Source organism: Phalacrocorax aristotelis, chromosome 4, assembly GCF_949628215.1.
Source record: "Phalacrocorax aristotelis chromosome 4, bGulAri2.1, whole genome shotgun sequence".
Taxonomy (NCBI): domain Eukaryota; kingdom Metazoa; phylum Chordata; class Aves; order Suliformes; family Phalacrocoracidae; genus Phalacrocorax; species Phalacrocorax aristotelis.
The window spans coordinates 75,911,942-75,930,880 of record NC_134279.1 but is presented as its reverse complement, the minus strand read 5'-3'; the positions used below and the strand labels follow the sequence as shown (position 1 = coordinate 75,930,880).

The 18,939-nt window shown below is 42.7% G+C and overlaps 1 protein-coding gene across 1 annotated transcript; it reads right to left on the bottom strand.

Moving 5' to 3' along the window:
* Positions 1–5,345: 5,345 nt before the first annotated feature.
* Positions 5,346–13,729, bottom strand: SLBP (stem-loop histone mRNA binding protein). The gene is made up of 8 exons (XM_075092077.1): positions 13,554–13,729; positions 12,904–13,035; positions 10,325–10,429; positions 9,740–9,799; positions 9,247–9,378; positions 8,454–8,603; positions 7,033–7,117; positions 5,346–6,299 (listed from the first exon to the last, which is right to left on the bottom strand). The coding sequence occupies exons 1-8, from the start codon at positions 13,598–13,600 to the stop codon at positions 6,183–6,185; spliced, it is 828 nt and encodes a 275-aa protein (XP_074948178.1). The 5' UTR covers positions 13,601–13,729; the 3' UTR covers positions 5,346–6,182.
* Between the last annotated feature and the right edge of the window lie 5,210 nt (positions 13,730–18,939).

Here is an 18,939-nt window from a genome sequence, read left to right as displayed (position 1 = left end):
TGAAATTAATTTTCCCTGGGAAATCTCAAACCCTCAGGAAAAAAAAGAGAGTTTTCTCTATTCTTTGCAAAAGAAAGAAGTGTCTTCATCAAGCAATTTAAATAAGTATTTTCAGATACTTCCACTGTATAGCACTAAGGATTTTAGACGCGAGCAGGTGAGTACTCTCTGTCAGGCGGACGTCTTCCCCCCTCAACGTCCATTTTTTTCTCTGTCTGCTGTTAAGTTACTATTATCTTCCGTTGCTTGCAATAATGGGCTTAAGATCGAGTGAAAGTGGAAATGGAAAGAACAGTGGAAGATGACAGACTTGAAGGGATTTCATTGGAACTATGGGTTGCTCCTAAGGTCAGAATCAGTAAGTATAATTAGATTCCTGGCATTTACAACAAATGTAAAGCAACTCTGAGATCTCTTTTGTGTGCATGTAATTAAACATGCACTTTTACTGCCCTCTGCAGTGCTGCAAAGTGACTTTGATTCTAGCACATGAAAGCTGATTGAAAGAGCAGGCGCAATTCTTCATCTTTATATTGCACTCATATTTCTGAAAACAAAGCATTTTTCAGAAGAAAAGGAATAGCCCCTTTCTAAAGGAACACAAAAGGGAACGTTGTTTTTGCTAATAATTAGAGCCACTCCAGTACCTCCCAGGAACTCTCTCAGTAGGAACTTGGGGAGAGAGAAGGCTCCCAGCGCAGGGAGCTGAACCCCAGTTTAACCCACAGACTAAGTTCCAACTTCTCACTCTAAGTTATTTTTCAGGTGCATGAATCAGCACTTTTGGGATAAATTAGTTTGCTCTTGTGCTTAAACACAATCCAAGGGAGGAAAGAGGCAAGCTCAAAGAATGAATAGCGCTGGTAATCCAAAAATACAGCAGGGGCCAGAAGTGACAGATGCTGAATCTTGATTCCTCACGTGTTCTGTGTTGAGGTACTGACTGCCCAGATGCCACAAAATTAAATACTACATGTATAGAATAAATTCTGCTCAGCAGTACCGCTCTCTCTCCTAACCAATTTACCTCATACACCACATCCTAACCACACTGTTTTCTTTGAAAATAAAATGGATTTTTGACAATTCCCAAAGTAACTTCAATCTCTTAACTATTTATAGAATATTTTGCCAAAATTATGCCTATTTGTCAGGAAGCACTCAAAAGGTTATTCTTAAACAGCTATTACCCAATCTTCTCACATTTTGAGAAACCATATAGAAGAAGAAAACACAGAAGAGTAAGAACTTCTAAGTTCAAAAGTCTTTCAAAAGGGCTCTTTTACCAATCCAGTTTTGATACAGAAATTGTCATAATAAATTATGTTTGTATCATAAATTGATCCCCCTGCAGACTTCCACATGGACCCGTTCTCGAGCATACATGGCTGCTCTACACACGCCTTGCCACTGTTCCAGGGGTTTATCTGCATTAGCAACATGACACGGCAGGTAATCCTGAAAATAACTTTAGTAAACACGCGCATGAACAAAATGTTGTTTGAATGGTATTTTTGACCTAGAAATGGGTTCATGGAACAAAGATGGTTTTAGCTTGGCTTCCTTTAAGAGGCTTAAATCGTTGTGCTGTCAAGATTTTTTTCAAACACCTGTCCCGCCTCCTCTAATTTTTTAACTAGCTTTCCAGGTATTTAAGAAAAGGGTACATACGTTCCCTTAAGCCAAGTCACGAAGGAAACCCAATTAACGCCCAAGCGAAGGAAAAGCTGGGACAGCTTAGCTCTTAAACCCTCTGCTTGCCATCCCATCAGCACGTGCGCGCCAGCCACCCGGTCAAAACAGACGGCGCTTTCAATGAGCCGTAGCTACGGCCACTGTCGGTTGGCCGGGCATCGCGTGAAGGATGCCGAAAGAGGACTGGACCTGTTGCGAAGGGAATAAGAGAAACATAAACCAGAAGGCACAAATCTAATAAAAAGCAGGGCGGAGAGGTTCCGCGGCCTACGTAACAACCTGTTTGGTTTTATTTTTAAAGGAATTTAACCTAATCAGTCCAAAGCACTACTTGCCAAGTCTCCATTGGAAGCAAACTCCACTGTATGCAACTTATACACAGCTGAAAATATCACCAGAGGTTAACTTTAATGGCTTAGGTTATCCCACACTTAACCACGAGAGGGCTTCATTCCACTGCAAAAAAAGCTGTTTCCCAGTTCAGTGTTAGCACCTTTGAAAAAACATCCAAACTCAGACAAAAGGAACGCTCTCTTTAAATCAAATCCATAAAAACTAAGTTCTTTAAGTAGTTGAAGCAGAGGGGAATAATTTGTAGGATTAAAGGCGCTACTGTGGCTGCCCAGCTGTTTCAGGATAAATTCAAAAATCAGCCTGTTTCACAAACAGCTACTGAACATGGATCAGCACATTTCTAGGCTGAAAGGTTTTACCAGCACATATTAGTTCCCAGGTGAGCATGCATGCCGAACAGCACCTACGGTTTGCTTTTAATCAAGCCAGATGAATTAAGTTACCTGTAAGGCAGCCAAAGCACATTAGAGGAAAAGAAAACGGGGATAAATTAGCACAGAAAAAGGAACAGAAACACAGGGCCTCGCACTCTGAAGCAGAAGTGCCACAGCATAGCTCTGAAAGGATGGAAGACAGGTGGAAGTGACCGAGCGCAGCACAGAGAAAAGCAACAGTAATCTCAAGGGGGCAGACAGCCGTGCACGCGAGCGCAGCGCTCAGAGGGCAGGTCGCACGCAGCGCTGACAGCAAGAGCGTCGTAACCCAAGGCCTGTGCTGAAAATCTTGGCTGAGCAGCAGCAGGTTGGCTGGCTTTGTCTCAAATTGTAAGTTTATGGACAAACCACTGGAAAGTTACTCTGCAAAAACCTGAAAGCATCTCAAGATACTTGCTAAAGAAGAAGTATTTGTTGTACGTTCCATTACAACTGTACCAGTCTCAGTTGTTTGCCCAATATCTTCCTAGGCTGCACAGGTATTTTCCTCACGTTCCCCCATACCTGGATCTTTTAGTCCGAGAGACTCCTACATTTCCCCCTCCTCCTCCTCCAATACAGATTCCAAAGACTACAAGTCACAAAAGTATAAGGACTATCACAGAAAACCCAAATTATTCGAAAAGATTCTGGTGGTGTAGTGTTTTGTTTTGGTCTTGTTTTTTTTATAGTATTTGTTCACATATTATCTTCTCACTAAGAACCATATTAACAGTCTCAGATACCGTACCTATGTGCTTTCTGGAATTAATATTTTTGTAACGTTATGGAAGAAACATAATAAAATTATTTTCAGAGACTTGGACATTTCAGACTAGTTCAGTAACAAATTATTGTACAATAAGCTCTGAAATGTATGCAGCAATGTATACTTCAGCTATCTCAGTGGATATTTACTGGGTTCAATATTCTTATTAAGAAACCAGGTGTAAGTAGCCTTACCCTTTGGAGGCCTCTAAACAATCTTCTGAATATTCCACAGATCCAACCTGTTTGGCTAGCTACAGTGGTGTAGAAAAACCTTCTTTTTAGAAAACAAACACAGAAAGTCATCCTACCAGCTGTTCTGATACTCAGGTACAGATTAACATGCCACCACCCCCTGCCTCCCCTTAAAAATCTCATCAAATTTTTTCTCTTCTAACACAGGGACTCCAAGACTGCCTCATCCTGATTCTCCACATAAAGGATTCAAGTTACAGATTTGCTCCAGAATTATTTATGGTGGTATTTTATGGCTCATGTTACTAAGGAGAGCAGATATCTGTTAGTACCTCAAGACTTAAGTTCTTTTAAGATATCCTCAACAGCCTGGGTACACCCTTGAAAATTCTTCCACTTGATTTGTGCAAAACAGATATATCCTGAGGTTAAGAATAGCATGAATAGAAGCCAATTCACTGACGACCTAAGCCATTCCAGTGTAACACCACCAGCCTAGACAGCCTGCGTATCGCTACCCGCTACAGCAAGCGTGGAAGCAGCCCCAGCACCTGGTGTCTCCTGATAACATGCAAACTGTGACACATCTAAGCATCAGCTACTAACCTGTGCTTCAAGGGTATGAAGACAGAATCAAGTTGACAAAAAATACTAGTTTCCAGGTACACAATATGTAGTTTTCTACCGAAATCTTGCCTTAGTCATTTCACAGTGGGTAGAAACACATCATTTAACATTAATGCTTTATTCTAGACTGATGTTCAGCTGCATGCAAGTACTTGTAGCTTAAGACATGAATGGTTTTGTTCTTGGCTTCATGTTACTCATTACTAACCTTTAAAACATTCAGAAGTAACGCACATTCTCAAAAAGACACCACTCTTACAAAAATAGTGCAGTACCATCAGTTACTGACAGTCAGGTGGCAGAGACTGAACTGCATTCAGTGGCTGACTCAAATTAGGTGCATTAACCATTAAAAAAACCTAACAGTAAGTAGCCAGTAGTAGTGCTCCCAAGTAGCTTCACATGCAATTATCTGTCAGGCCTACCATCACAGCTAAAAACTGAGACACAGCTAGACATGGAAGAGTTCGGCTTGACCTTAAGACCACTTCTATTGAAGCGGGTATAGGAAAAACGTTCCAAAGCAAATTGTGGCTCGAGCTACAGTTAGGTATTTCACAACAAACACACTTAAGAAAAACCAGAGACAGTGCGGCCAGAAAATGTGCCGTGAGAAAAGCAATCTGGGGAAGGCAGAGAGGGCTTACTCCAGGTAGTACGTGAGGCTGTCACTTTGCTGCCTTGTCTGGAAAAAACACATGCTAGGAAGGTGCTGTCCTTAATGCCAGAGTGTAGCTCCGTCCTTATCCCTATGCCACTGCTTCCAAGCCACCAGATTTTAATGGTGCCCAACAAGCGAGACTGCTAGCAATATTACTTACAGCTAGGACACTCACTCAAGCTGAAAAGTTTAAGTGTCTGCACTGAGCCTGACAGTGCTGTAACACCCACACCCAGAAATTCCATTTTAGAGATAAAACCAGGTGAGGTGACTTTGACTTTAACAAGAGGCCCTGTAGAACAAACAAGATGGAAGTGTCCACCTAGCTTTTCCAGTGGTTTTTCTAGAGAACAGAACTTGGTCACCAGCTAACGGACACCTACTGAAGTGAATTGCTTCTAAGGAGTCTGCAGGTGGTCAACAACAGGCTCACCCATTGCAACTAAGCCTTAAATTCACCCCAGTGGCCAGCACGCAAATAAAACATTTTTTAAGGTCTCCCTCAAAGTCAGAGGGTGGCGCTAACTCACACTTATCCTGGCTTAGTATCAGCCTCAGGCACGTGGCTTTCAGTACCTTCCTGCGTTTTGTTACCCACAGAGCATCACTAGTAGGAAATGAAGAGTCGTAAGTAAATGAAATTCTGTTTATTTTCCAGCAACATCCCATACAAAAGTAATGAAACATTAACTGCTTTCAGCAGAAAATCTGTACAGTGTTACCATTTACAACGACTTTACATTTAAAAATAAGCAAATTAAAAAGAATCAAGCACTTCACCTACACATGGTTTTCCTGACTGTATTAACAAATGACTCGTGACTATTTACAAATTTCAAAGTCAGGCTACCGCTTCTTAAAGTGTTATTGCCTAGCCTTTACCATTCTGACCTCCATTTTTTTGGGAGCATTTAATTTCCAATCAAACATTTTTGCAAATAAAAAAAGCGTCTGCTTTTTTTTTAAAGGGTAAGGCAGTTTAATCTTAAAGTAACTGCCATAGACAAGTTTACTAGTACTAGTCAGCAGTGTGGTTCAGCTACCAACTGTATTACTTCAAGTCAGATCCTTGTAGTAAAGTCAGATGGAAAAGCAAGGCAACATACGGATGCTCAAGAATATCCCCCCTACTTTGCTTCAGGTGCAGGTGGACAAGTGAAATTATGGACACAATGAGGAAAAAAAAAAATCAGTAAGATCTTGCTGAACTGTTTGTAATTATTTGAGGATAGCATTGCCCTTGGATATTTTTTTCTATTGAAATGTTTTAATAAAAAATCTGATATACATAAATTAAAAGTTTAAAAGAAGTCACACAACTTAACTGTATCTTACATAAGTTTGGCCCAGAGAATACGTAGAGCAACCACAACTCAGAACAGTCAACTTCACTTAATAGTAAGAAAGCTTAAGTTTATGAATCTCAAATGTAAAAAAAACTTCCTCTAAAACAGTTTGCACGACACTACTTAACTCTCAGTATCAAAATCTTTAAGTGGTTCATTCAAACACATTTCCAAGTCAAATTCACCTTCTGCTTGATAGTCAACATGTCTAACTTTGGTGGGAGTGCCAGAACAGGTATCCTGGAATACAAAATCAGTTAATAATTAGCAGGTAAATGCAGGTTTAGTTATGCAACAATTCATTTAACTTCTGTAATTTGCTTAGACCACCCTGTAACAGAGGCTCACCAACACTCTACAGGCCATACAAAAACCCAGAGCTAATCTTAATATTGGATAGATTTAAACAAAGGCTTCTGCCCATTCAACACAGTAATATTTCCTCCAAATGTTTTAAGGATCTATATATGCACACATTAAAATGTTATACATATTCAATATTCACCAGAGAAACAAGTCCAGTTAGAAAAACATTACTAGATCTTTACTGAAGGTTACTGCTCAGGTGTACTAGATGTTCTCTGCATATAAAAAGAACCTACTTCTAAAACTCTGAGTGGGCCAAGAAAGTTACATCCTCTTTTAACATTCAATATTGCAATCTAAAGTAGTATTTCCACCGTATGTCACAGTTCATAACTGACATGCTTTGAACAGAAATTTTCTTTTGCAGGCTATTAAAAGCAAGATAACTGTCATTTGAGGAGGTCACTTAAGTTCCGACTCTCTGAACTCAAGACTACAGATAACGGCTATAGCAGGGAAACGGAATTTAAAGATCGTTCAGCTTTATAAGCAGTCCCTAAACACAGCGGATTATGGAATTTCTCAGGCGTTCATGCTACTCTGGATCTAATTCCAAGTAGTGGACTGATTATTAACAAATATTTATGCAAATGACAGATATACTTACATCATTATCGTGACAGCTTGTTTGAGATTCAGTAGAATGGCTTCCAACAGATTCTGTCTCCATCTCTCCAAGGTCAACAGGACTACTTTAAAATAATTAGAAAGCATACAGCTTAAAACAAATCAGTTTTTTAGCAGTAGTTGCAGTTCTGCAAACGATGGCCAAACAAGAGCAGAGACACCTACAGGGATTATAGGGACAGTGGCAGCAAACTGCTGAGACCAGAGAGGATAGCAGGTCAACTCAATTCAGCCAAAATGGCCAAGGACTAAATTAATGTCGTGAGACTGAATGTTGCAACTTGTCAAAGAAATTACTAACACTCAAACAACGCCTCGACACAAATGATAACAAATGTTATGGAACAGCAAGGAATTGTTTTTTTTCCAGAGAAGGTTTCCATCATTTTGTTTTGCAACACAAGATTTAGTATCCGCTATACGCAGAACTAGATCCCAGCATCTGAAGACAGGCCAGTATTTCAACACTAACATATACAATTAGGCTTCAGGCTGAAATACCAACTCCCCTCACGTCCATTACAAGTAAAAGGAAGCTAAAAGTAAGGCTTTGCTTTTAGATCCCATTGCTCCATACTGCTTTTAAAATCAGCGTCACTCTTAGGGAAAAACAGTAGTTGTTTACTACAAAACTGTTTCCTGAGAAATTAGTTACATCTGCCCCCCCTTCTTCCGTAGTCCCACAGTTTTATTTTGGGTGTTCCCTGATCTGCTTTATCGCTTCCTATAGAGAAAAATAACTAGTTGCATTATCGTACACCTTCTAGAGCAGAATACTACAGTAGCTTGGACTGTGAACACCTGTGGCCACGCTTTTAACTTAATGGTACCTTGAGAGGATTTTACAAGTACTTCTTTCCTCCTCTCTGCTCAAGAAACAAGAATTTGTAGCGCTGTTCTTGAACAAGCGAGAAGACTATGAAGCAGGTATTGGTGCGAGCTCAATATTCACAAGATCTGTTAATTAGCAAGAACTCTCCAGCACTGCTCTCCCACAGATGGAGCTGCAGACTGCTCTGAAAGAATCGGCTCGCCTTGACCGTGTAGTATTTTCTTTTTTAGACCACTACAGAATGAGCTCCGATTTCAGCCAGTGGACGTACATTAAAGAAGTGAAGGGTGTACATATATGCCCTTGGAAGGACACTGGGCAAGTCTAGTCCCACCAACTAGGTCCAGAAAGCTATTAGATATTTTGACCGAGAAGGAACTGAATGAATAGCACTAAGCATGGACGAGTAACTAATGAAAACATTCAGCAATCACTGACTTGTCTCAAAAAGGGCCACGCTGGGCTTTCTTGGGTGCTTGGGGTTTTTTTGTTTTGGGGTTTTGGTTTTTTAAACCATGAGATTTTATATATTAATTTCTATAAAGGAATATCGAATACTGTGTACGTACATTTCTTGCAGATCACATCCTTCTTCGGTAGGTGGATCCCAGGAATGCAATGCAACTTTCCATAGTTTAATTTGCTGGTCCCATGACCTCCGGCTGTACTTCTTAAATTTATTTGGAGTCCTGGGATGAACTCCTGGTATACGATGGCATCTATTCAGATATTAGACATGAAAAATTCATTAGTGTTTTCAACACATACATAAAATGTAGTTTTAAATGTTAAGACTGATTGCCTGCTGCATACACTCAGCAGCTAATTAGAATTATATTATTTATGAGAAAATAACATTGCGCAATTCCAGCATGCAAGCAAAAAGCTGTCAGCCCCACATTAACTTTTTAGTTCTACTGCCTTTGAGTCAAATAATAAAAAAAAAAGGATTATCAATCATAGGCCTGAAAACATCACCATGAAATTTCTGAATGTAACATATTCCAAACTTAAGAACAACCATACTGCATTTTGTATTCTGGTTTACTAATGAGAAAATTGACTGTAAAAATCCATTTCATTTCTTCTAGTTGACAAGCAAAACCACAAGAACTTTCACTTCCATTTCTGCAGCGTGAGGAAGTTTGAAGGCATATTCCTCATGTACCAACTAGTTAAAAAAAATCCACATCTTATTTAATTGTTAGTGTCACTTATCAGTTAAAAGTGTCTTAGAAAGTGTGTAGATGCCTTCTATTTGAATATATCTCAGATACCAGGTTTAGTACAGTAATATGCTTATGAAGAACTGGTGTGAGTTACAATCGAACATTTAGTTTTCCAGAAACTCAAGCAGCTTACCTGGGAACTTCTTTAATGTATCTATCATATGCAATTGTGTTTTTTCCATAGTTTATCTGTTTTTGTCTTCTCATCAAAACTACTTCATCTGTCTCAAGTTCTACTGTCACAGTGGACTCCTTTGAATCAGAACTAAACAAAAAAACATTGCAGATTCGGGACTGTTAGAAAACAAGTGACACTCGGACAAACGTGCATGAAGAGATTATAAAGAAATGTGTTAAAACTTTTCAAATGAATGCTTGGGATGTTACTGAGCAACCTGATCTAGCTGAAGATGTCCCTGCTCACTGCAGGGGGGTTGGACTAGGTGACCCCTAAAGGTTTCTTCAAACCCAAACTACTCTATTCTCTGATTCTATGAACTACAATGTTAGAGCTGACTTAAGATTAACTATTTCAAACCGAGTGTTTTCAGAAGCAGCAATAGTATATGTGAAATTTCAGGCCTATTGTCAGGATTTTCCTCAGCTAAGGTAGAAATTTAACCTACCTTCCAGAGGAGGACTTCCTTTCTCTTGAAAATTCATTTATCAGGAGTTTTCTTCTGTACCTGTAAGAGTTCAAATCCATATTAAGAATATACACAAAGAGAACATGCAAGGCTACACTGTCACCGCTCACAGTTGATTTTACTTCTCAGCTAAGCAGTGGTCTTGAAGACGTCAACCCAGCCACTGTAAACACCTTTCCACTATGGAACTGATGTTTCAGTTTTGCCCTAAAAAAAAAAATACCTGAGGACTTCCTTTTCCTAAGTCTTTTCCCAAAAACTGTTTTTATAGCAATGATACGGAAAAACCACAACTAGTGAAAGGACATTCAAAGTAATTCAATCTTAGAGATTTAGGAAAGGATTCTTCCAAAAGGGAGATATTTATTGATATACATCAACTCTCCAGAGATTATGCTATGTCACTCCTCTGCAGGAGCCGAAGCTGAGCTAAAAGCAGCAGGCAAGAAGCTAAGGTTGGTCTGATTTTACTACAATGGTGAAGTTAAAAATAAAAGTCAATACAGATCCTACAGCTACTATTTCCCTTCCTTTCTCCACTTCATCTTAAACACCCACAGGTACCTTGCAATTTCTTTGTTAACACTGGTCCTCATTTCGTCTTCCTCCACTGCAGTTCCCCAATCTGAACACCGGGAAAGGGGTCCAGGGCCTTCTGGTGTTGTAAAACTAGAAAGGAGAGAGAAAGGGAGGGCGGAAAAAAGCCTCTACATTAAAATTTTATTTTATTGTATTTCCCACCCCACCCCGAGCATCTCCCCCATTGACAGCTTGACAGCGATTTAATATATTCATTTAGAGTACTCACAATGGCTGTGAAAATCTTGTATTGTTCTGTTAAAATGCCCCTGTTGTAAAATGAAGCATCAGTTGAGAGTTCCACCTTGAGGTTGTGTCGTTTGGGGTTTGGTTTGGTTTTTGCTTTTCTTAAAAAATTTTTGTAGAGATCTATAGAAACACACCACTACAGCAAGTAACCAAGCCCACACTTTCAATAACTTTACACTGGTGTCCTTCAGAAAACAGTACATGAAACACCAACTTTACTCATTTACTCACTTTTTTTCATTCCACTAAATGAGCTAACAAATAGCTATATAAGAGATGAAAGTTAGAACACAGAATTCAATACAGCTAATTAATTAACATTACACGACAGCACCAGGAGCTTCTGTGTGAAAATATATCTAGTAGAGAAGGCAAAGGCACAAAAAAGCAGTCAATTTTTAGTTAGTAAACTGAGATTTGCTACAACTTTGCAAACTGCTATTTAACAACTCCATTGTAGCCCATTAGCATCACGAGCAGATTCAGACTGTTGCAGGGGAATAAGCTTATATCCCTTCCCAGCCAACAACAGTTGTCTACATGCAGATTATGGATTATGTTTTCCAGTTTCTGTCTTTCTGATGACAGATTCTCCTAGTACAAACTCAAAACCACATCCTACAGACCAAAGCTTTTTCAGTAGATCTGGAAACACTCTGGAGACTTACCAGGATTCTGCGCAAAGAAGGCCCTTCAAGTCAGGGAATTAGACCCATTTGTGCTAAAACCAGTTCAAACTCGCTCCTGGCTTCTACCTCAGAACTTGGTTTGCACTACTTTGAAGTCTAAGTTCTTTTTAGATGAATCCCAGTTACCAGCTTCGAAAAATTAAAAATCCAAAATCCACAGCAACCAGTACAGGTCCCTCTGCAAATATCTGTCCAACCTCCAAGGGTTTTTAGCATTTGCTTATATTGATTTCTAACTTTATAGAAAATGCAGGCCACAGTCAACTAGTGCTCTCCCATGGTAGGTAACAGCACAATCTGAGAAGCACCCCGTTAGTCCCACCATCTGAGATTTTCCCTCAACGCTGTGTCATACCTTTTTATACTTGTTTGATTCTGTACCTGTACTTCGCATAGAGAGAACTAGGGAGAACTAGCTTTTTCTCTTGATTAATTTGCTTTGTGACAGTACTGGAGCCAGACATACTAAGCTCAGCTGTCTCTTTCTTCAGACCCTCCTCCCCACATGACATTTCACACTTGGTGAGAAGCTCTGGTGCTGTGACAGGACTGCAAACGGTGCTCAAACTCTGCCAGAGGCGCAGAAAAAACAAGGCTGTAGCCCTGCTACCCGCCACGACTGAATCTGTCGTATGACCCAGCCTCCATCCCAATCCTCTTGCCATTTTAAGATTTTATTTCGACAATGTTGAATTGGCATAAAAGAAAAGCAGTTTTAGCACAGGAAGAGAACAACTTCAATCAGAGCTGAATCCAAACTAAGCCAGAAAGTATGCTTTTTTGGTTCAGTGCTGGAAGACACACAAAAGCCTTGCTTATTTAGGTTGAAACTGATGAAGCAATCCGTAAAGTTTCATCTTTGTACTCCTATTCAAACATGCTTCCTGAAATTAATTTAATTTACTCTGGATATTGTAATTTGAACCACTGACCAATGTCTTCCCTTCTTATTATCAGCAAAGAAAAACAGGTAGTTACAGGGCACAACCCATCTCATTCTAGATTAGAAATGTAGATTCAGTCAACCAGGCTGCAGGCCACAACTCCCGTCCACTGATAAAAGGCGCTAAAGGGACTGCAGAATGAATAGCTCAAATGTGATATAAAATGAGATGCTTTCACTAGAGTTTGCCTGTGCTGGGAAATGGTGAGGAAGGCAGCGAGCAGCAGTATGAAGAGTGAGTGACCTCCGAAGGTGACCCACCACACACGTGCTGACATACTTCAACACAACTTTTCAAGCTGGTCTGTACTGCCTTCAGAAGCACGAGGGCAGATGACCTTTAATTTTACCACAACAGTACGTACAGCCTATATCCACGAACGATCATAACTGGCTTGTGCAGCCATTGCTTCATGACAAATGGCAGTAAGCAAGCATGAAATAGAACAGAAAACGATGGAGAATGTAATTCAAGCTGTAAGAATGAAAAACGTGTATTCTTAGGAAGTGAGTCCAAGAGAAGAACACTGCACTTGATTCTTTCCTCTCCCTTAAGACCAGCTATTTGCGGTCGAGGAGCGATTTATAAACGGGCAGGGTGCGAAACACTGAGTACAACAGTCAATTCAACAGCTCCTGATGAACAAAAGAACAGAGTGGTTTCTATTGCGAGCACTGCCTACCTGTCCAGCCTGTTGTCAGAAGGCCTGTACTTGTTCTCCTCAAAAACGGATGAATCGGGCTCGTTCTGCTTTCTCCGCTTTCCATCCGCGCCGCGTTTCCTTCCTTGGGACCAGCGAGGCGGAGGCTGTGGGCTGGCCGCGGACAAGACAACGCGAGCGTGTTAGGTGGGCTGGTTTTATTAACCTCTTTGAAACATCATCCCGTGACGGCATCGGAGTTTATTTACTAGTTTTACTTTAACAAAGCAAGCCGCGCGAGATGGGTAGGCGCGAGCCCGAGGAGCCCCTCAGAGGGAGGCGCTCCCACCGAAGGCAGCTCGGCTGCTAGCGGCCCCGCAGCCCGTCCCTCACGGGCGACGCGGGACCAGGAGCCCCGGCCATTTAGCCCCCTTCCCCCCGCGGCAGCCGCAGCCCCGCGTCCCCAGGCCCCGCACCTCGGCGAGGGACGGCCGGCTGCCCCGCGGGGCAACATGGCGGACCCCGGGTGGCGGCGGCGCAACGGCCCTGGGGTGGGGCGGGCAGGGGGCTTCCCCGCCGGTTTCCCGCCCGAGGAACGGGGAGCGAGGGCGGCCCCGCCGCTCCGCGACCGGAAAGAAGAAGCGGAGGGAAAGGTCGGGCGCCGGTGCCGCTACCACCCGCCCCAGCCCTACCTGCTGTTCTTGCCGCCGCCGTGCGGGCTCCTCTGGCGGAAGGACATGGCGCGGGGTGCCCTCGGGCGGGCCGGGCGGCCAGCGGAGCGGCGCGGGCGGCGGTGGCGAGGACGAGCAGCGAGCCTTCCCGCTCAGCCTCTTCGCATCTCCCGCCGCCGCTGGCTGACCCCGCCCGCGGGGCGCCTGCGCCTGCCCCTCCACGGCGACACGAACGCGGGTGGGGGGGAGCGCCGCCGCCGCCAACCCCCGTCTTCTCCCCGCCCGCCCTGCTGAGCCGAGTCCAGCTGAGCTGAGCCCAGGCGAGCCCGGCCCGCCGGTGGTCGCGAAGCAAACACGCTCCCCGCCGCGGCGCCCCCGGCACACGCGGCTCCGAGGACACTCACCGCTCCCCCTCTGGTTCAGGTTAATGGTTTAGCCCGCTCCCGCTGGCCCCGCCCCACCCCGCCCCGGGGCGTGCTGGCGGGAGACTCGAGCGCGGCGGCGCGCCGTTTTGGCGCGCGCTGGCTGTGGGGCGGGCCCGGGGCGCGGAAGGAAAGGGGTGCCCACGCAAAGCGGCACAAAATCGCGGAAACAAAAGGAAAACTAGGGATTGCCGGTATTTAGAGGCCAAGGACGGCTCTCGGATCCGTGAATAGCAGGTGGTGTTTCGGTGGCCAGTTCATACCCTGCGGCAGCCTGTTACGACTTAAATTTGTATTTTATGAAATGACATGGCATTAAGTAATATTTTGTAACAACATTGAATAAGGTTGGGTAATGCCATGAGGTCGCTATGCTTCAGTGAGTGAAGTTTTCAGGTGTTTTTAATTACAGCGTTTCCACAGAGTGAGATCCCTTTTCCTCTGTGGGGTCTGGTATATACTGACTTTTTACAACAGCAATTTAGAAACAACCTGGAGAACTCCTACCGCAAAACACAAGCATAGCTTTAAATAAAAATACCTTGGTAGCCCTCGTGGGCTGAGGGCTGGTGGGACACTTCACAGGGAGATGCACACAAACAGGACAGTGTTTTCTCCTTCTGGCCTTGGTGCTTCTTCTTGGACACTGGGCATAGCGTGGTACAGCTACAAAAACCACGGGGAAGTTACTTCTAGATAAAGTGATTTTATCTCCAACTAGCAAGCAAGAATTCGTATCTGAAAAGGCATTAGATTATTTTTGGAATGTAACAAAACCGTCAGATTTCTGCAGATTTGGAATTCCAAATGCGATACGGCAGCAATGAGAATGGGATGTTTCTCTCGTAGAACCAAATTAGAGTTTTCTTCCTTTTTTTCAAGAGACTTTTTTTTGCTTCTCAGACCAGCAACCGTATCTTCTTCTTTGAGGCGGAGCTGTAACAACACAGGAGTATGAACAGGCTTTGCACTTAAATCAACTAAGTCGCATCTCTCCAGGCCTTCTCCCCTGTCGGGAGTCAGGGTGGGAAGTTAAAGCACTGCTAATGGCAATGTATGAAAATTTGTTGACAGCTGGCTGAACATGAGCCAGCGGTGTGCCCAGGTGGCCACTGACATTAGCAAAGATATAAAGCAAGGCAATAACACTGTTCTCAAAGTAAACCTTTGTTTGTTCTAGAATTCAGTTCCTAAGGTCACCCCGAGAGTGTTTAACTACGTGCTGTATTTCTGCTCGTTCAGATGCAAGCTTCGCATATTCTGATTCAGCTCTACAGGAGACAGTCTGTTTTCAGTATACCACAAAAAATCCATGAGGCCTTAACTGAAAACTTAAAAATTATGAAAAAGTGCCTCCTCCTGCTTCAGTTCGCAGGAGCGACCTGCAAGAGGAGAAAGCCCACAGTCAGGATATTCATCCTTTTTATCCTCTAACCAGAGCCCCAGCCTATTTCAGTCAATCCATTTCTTCCCATCACACTTAGGTAATACTCATTCATCCTGTACTTCCTGGTCATAAATTTTCTGCTGTCAGAAGGTAAGTTCTTAAGGACTGCAGGCTTTGTAAGAGCCATTGTCATGCACTTGCTGTAGAAGCTGGCACAATTTTGCCTTAATTCTAAGAACACAGTTTATTCTAACCACGTCTCACCTGTGCATCACAAACTGAATCATCTGTGTCGCTGGCCTGGCTGGCCTCTCTGTTACTAGTATTTGGTTACTGCCTCCAGCATACGATTAACTTCTTTTCACTATCCCTAACTTCATTGTCTCTTCTTAAAAAAAAAAAAATCACCACTGTACAATAGCTTTCTTCTGGATCATACGTGGTTTGCATGTCAAGTCCACGTTTTTACTGGATCAGCCTCATCTTTCTCTCACAGGTAGCAGAAAGCCAGCAAAACTTGGCTCTGGTTACTTGACAGAAACGCAGTTATACATTCACACCTAATCTAGCTCATACAAGGCAACTGCATGGAGTCAGTGTAAGTAAGTTACTGAGCTCTGGAAACAACACAAAAATTCTGCAGGTTTCACCAGTAAAGCCTTCTAGTGCAGATGTGGCCTTAGTCCAAAATATGTCATACCAAAAACCGGTATTTAGGGATACGAGACTGTTTCAAAAGCTGCAATTAGGTATTTTTTTTTCCTTTAACTTACATATTTGTTTAGTAAGGTTGCAACCACCACCGCAGCTCTCAAGAATCTCTGCTCTTGGGCTCATTCAAAGACTGGACACTTAAACACTTGCAAGATCAGCAATGAAGTGTGTTGGATGGAAGGCAGAAGTGGCAAACAAAAGTTGTTTGTTTGGTTTTTTTTTTTTTTTCAGCAGCTTAACACAAAAGCAACCAGCAAAGCCCAGCAACAGGTTTTGGAGAGACTTTAAGTATATATTGGCAGGTGGTGTTTTGCGTTTTTTTTTTAATGAAGATGCTTCATGTGCAGCAAGGTTGGAACGTATGTTGAGAGGGAGAATTTGCATCTCTACTGTAAAAACGAAGCCTCATTTCACAAAGTACAACTTTCTCGTGCAATTTTTACAGAAATGAAAGTGAAAGACGCCTGCCAGTCTGACTTGTGTTTCCGGTCATCATTTACACAGAATCGGAGCTCTTGTTGTCCACAAGCTGGGTAGAAAGGACAGTCACCCAGCACAGTGGGTGGCAGTACACACCTTCACGTGCCAGGAAGAAGGAATTGTCCAAACAGCAGCTGAAAAAAGGATGTTGCTTTGGATCTGTATTATTTAAAGTAGTTAAGACAGTCACCAGAGGAACAGCACCCGCAATATGCAATACATACCTTAGTCTTTCTGCTTCTTCACCACATGCTCCCATTAATTCCAGGCCTCTAGTCTCACATCGTGAGTAGTTCCAGGAACATGTTTATTTCTTCCTGTTACCTGATCTTTTTTGGAGAGCTCAGTAGAATGGCCTACAGGAACACCCCAGCTGAAGTCTGGTAAACAACCGGGCAGCCCTTCTTACCCCCCATTCAGTTTGCTGATATAAAAAGGGACTTTCTTCAAGGCTGTGCAAAAGCATACAACACAGTACCTACACCTGCTTTTAACTCTGGGTGTAAGAGCAAGGGTAGGAAGGTAGAGGTCAGGTACAGGCCCCCAGATCAGCACAGTTAAAACCGCTGAATTATCTTCTGCCAGAGATCACTGCAGTATTACGTATGTGGTATTGCAGGCCAAGAGGAAGCACCTGCTCAGGGAAGCTCAGAATCGTGCAGATGTGTTGAAGATCCTCTTCATGGTGACTTCACAAAGCTCACCACACATTGCCTTGTTAAAAGTGAGAGAAATGCACACTATTTTTTCCAAAAAGGCACAAATGTTATTCAACCGCTTGGTTGATTTTTTTTTTTTTTGCAATGCTGTGCCAGACAACAGAAGGATGAATACACACAGACACTCACATTAACCTCCCAGCAATACTAACAGCTTCAGAAGTGGAAAGACGACTGCTCCCTGCCAGCCTACCTTGCAAACTGCACCAGGCCAGGCCAGGCCAGCAGTCTTCAGACAGTAATTTGCAATGGCTTTTAGAAATTGAAGTTTGAAATCTCAGCAGCTGGCTTACTTTCTGTCGAATTTCTTTGCATTATTTTGCCTGACTTTTCAATGGTTTTACACCACTTTTCCCCATTTGTGAATGCACTGAATTAAAATGCATCTGCATTCTCATTATATGTATGTATCTCAAAGACTTTTGCTAAGTATGTGTTTGAAAATGCTGTTCTAGCTGTTTAATAATGCTTTTTGGGTGGAATGTCTGCATACCTAGTGCTCCTGGCTGAAATCAGTAGCACTTTGAGAAGAGGTAAAGGAGAACTGTGTTCACTTTCCATCAACTCATTGGTTTTTAACTCAGAGGTTGTACACAGGTCCTGTATTTTTCTCCTCAGAGATCTCTGTTGTAGGGTCTCCAAAATGCCTGCCTTTGGGTGGTAAGACTCAGGCTGGCTCTGCGCTCAGAAAAACACTAAGATCTGAAAATAGTACAATGCGAGGGATTTATCTCGCAAGTTCCTTTCCCTGGGGAATAGTTGTACAAACTCGCACATCTGTGTGGCACCTGCGTAAACATCCACGCTCCTGCAGGGAAGTTTGCAATGCTAGCACCTCTCCTTTCCCACGCACCGCTGTGGAAAACAGAACTGTGTTCCTGAACCAAGGACATGCTCGAAGTTCTGCATAGGTTCAAAACACACAAATATTTTCTCCAGCCTTGCTCTGAGATAAGATGACTCGAACAGCATGTTTACCTGAAAGCTTCCAAGTGAGCCAGATAGAGGACAGCTCCAGCCCAGAAGCCATGCGGTACTTTCAGCATCATGCTACGCACAAATTAGATTTTATCAGGCAGAACTTTCTGCTGTAACACAGCGTAGGGATTACAGCTGCCTTGCATCTTTCATTCCTTGGCAGCAAGGGAAATCCTTCAGAAAACCACTTTCACACCACAGTGGGAGTTTTAAGGGGAGCAAGAGATATCCTCATCACTGTGACCTCAGAGGAGCAATTTTAAAACCAAAGTACACGAAACCAATAGCATTTCAGAACTGCTAGTGAAGGACTGTTTCTACGAGCACACATAATATATCATCTGTAAGGAGATTCTCCCAGTGCAAGCATGCCAATAGAAGATATATGTAACTTTTTGGAAGAAATTTAAATGTAGCTGGCAAAAGTCAGAGTTTATTTTGGCTTAATTATGAACTGAGCACAGCTTTATGCCAACCAAATTTAATTAAAATAGATAAAATAAATGGAAGGCTATCAAACACAAACTGGGGGTGGAGTGCCAGACTTCAGCTTTGCTTACCTCAGCTGTAAACTCTTATGTCAAATAGCCTTGGATAGATAAACAAGCAAATGGACGGATTGCATTCCAGTTTTAACTCCTGTTTAGACTGATGAGGGTACTGTTACTAATTAGAACACATTACAATGGTTCTACATCCAGTGGCAG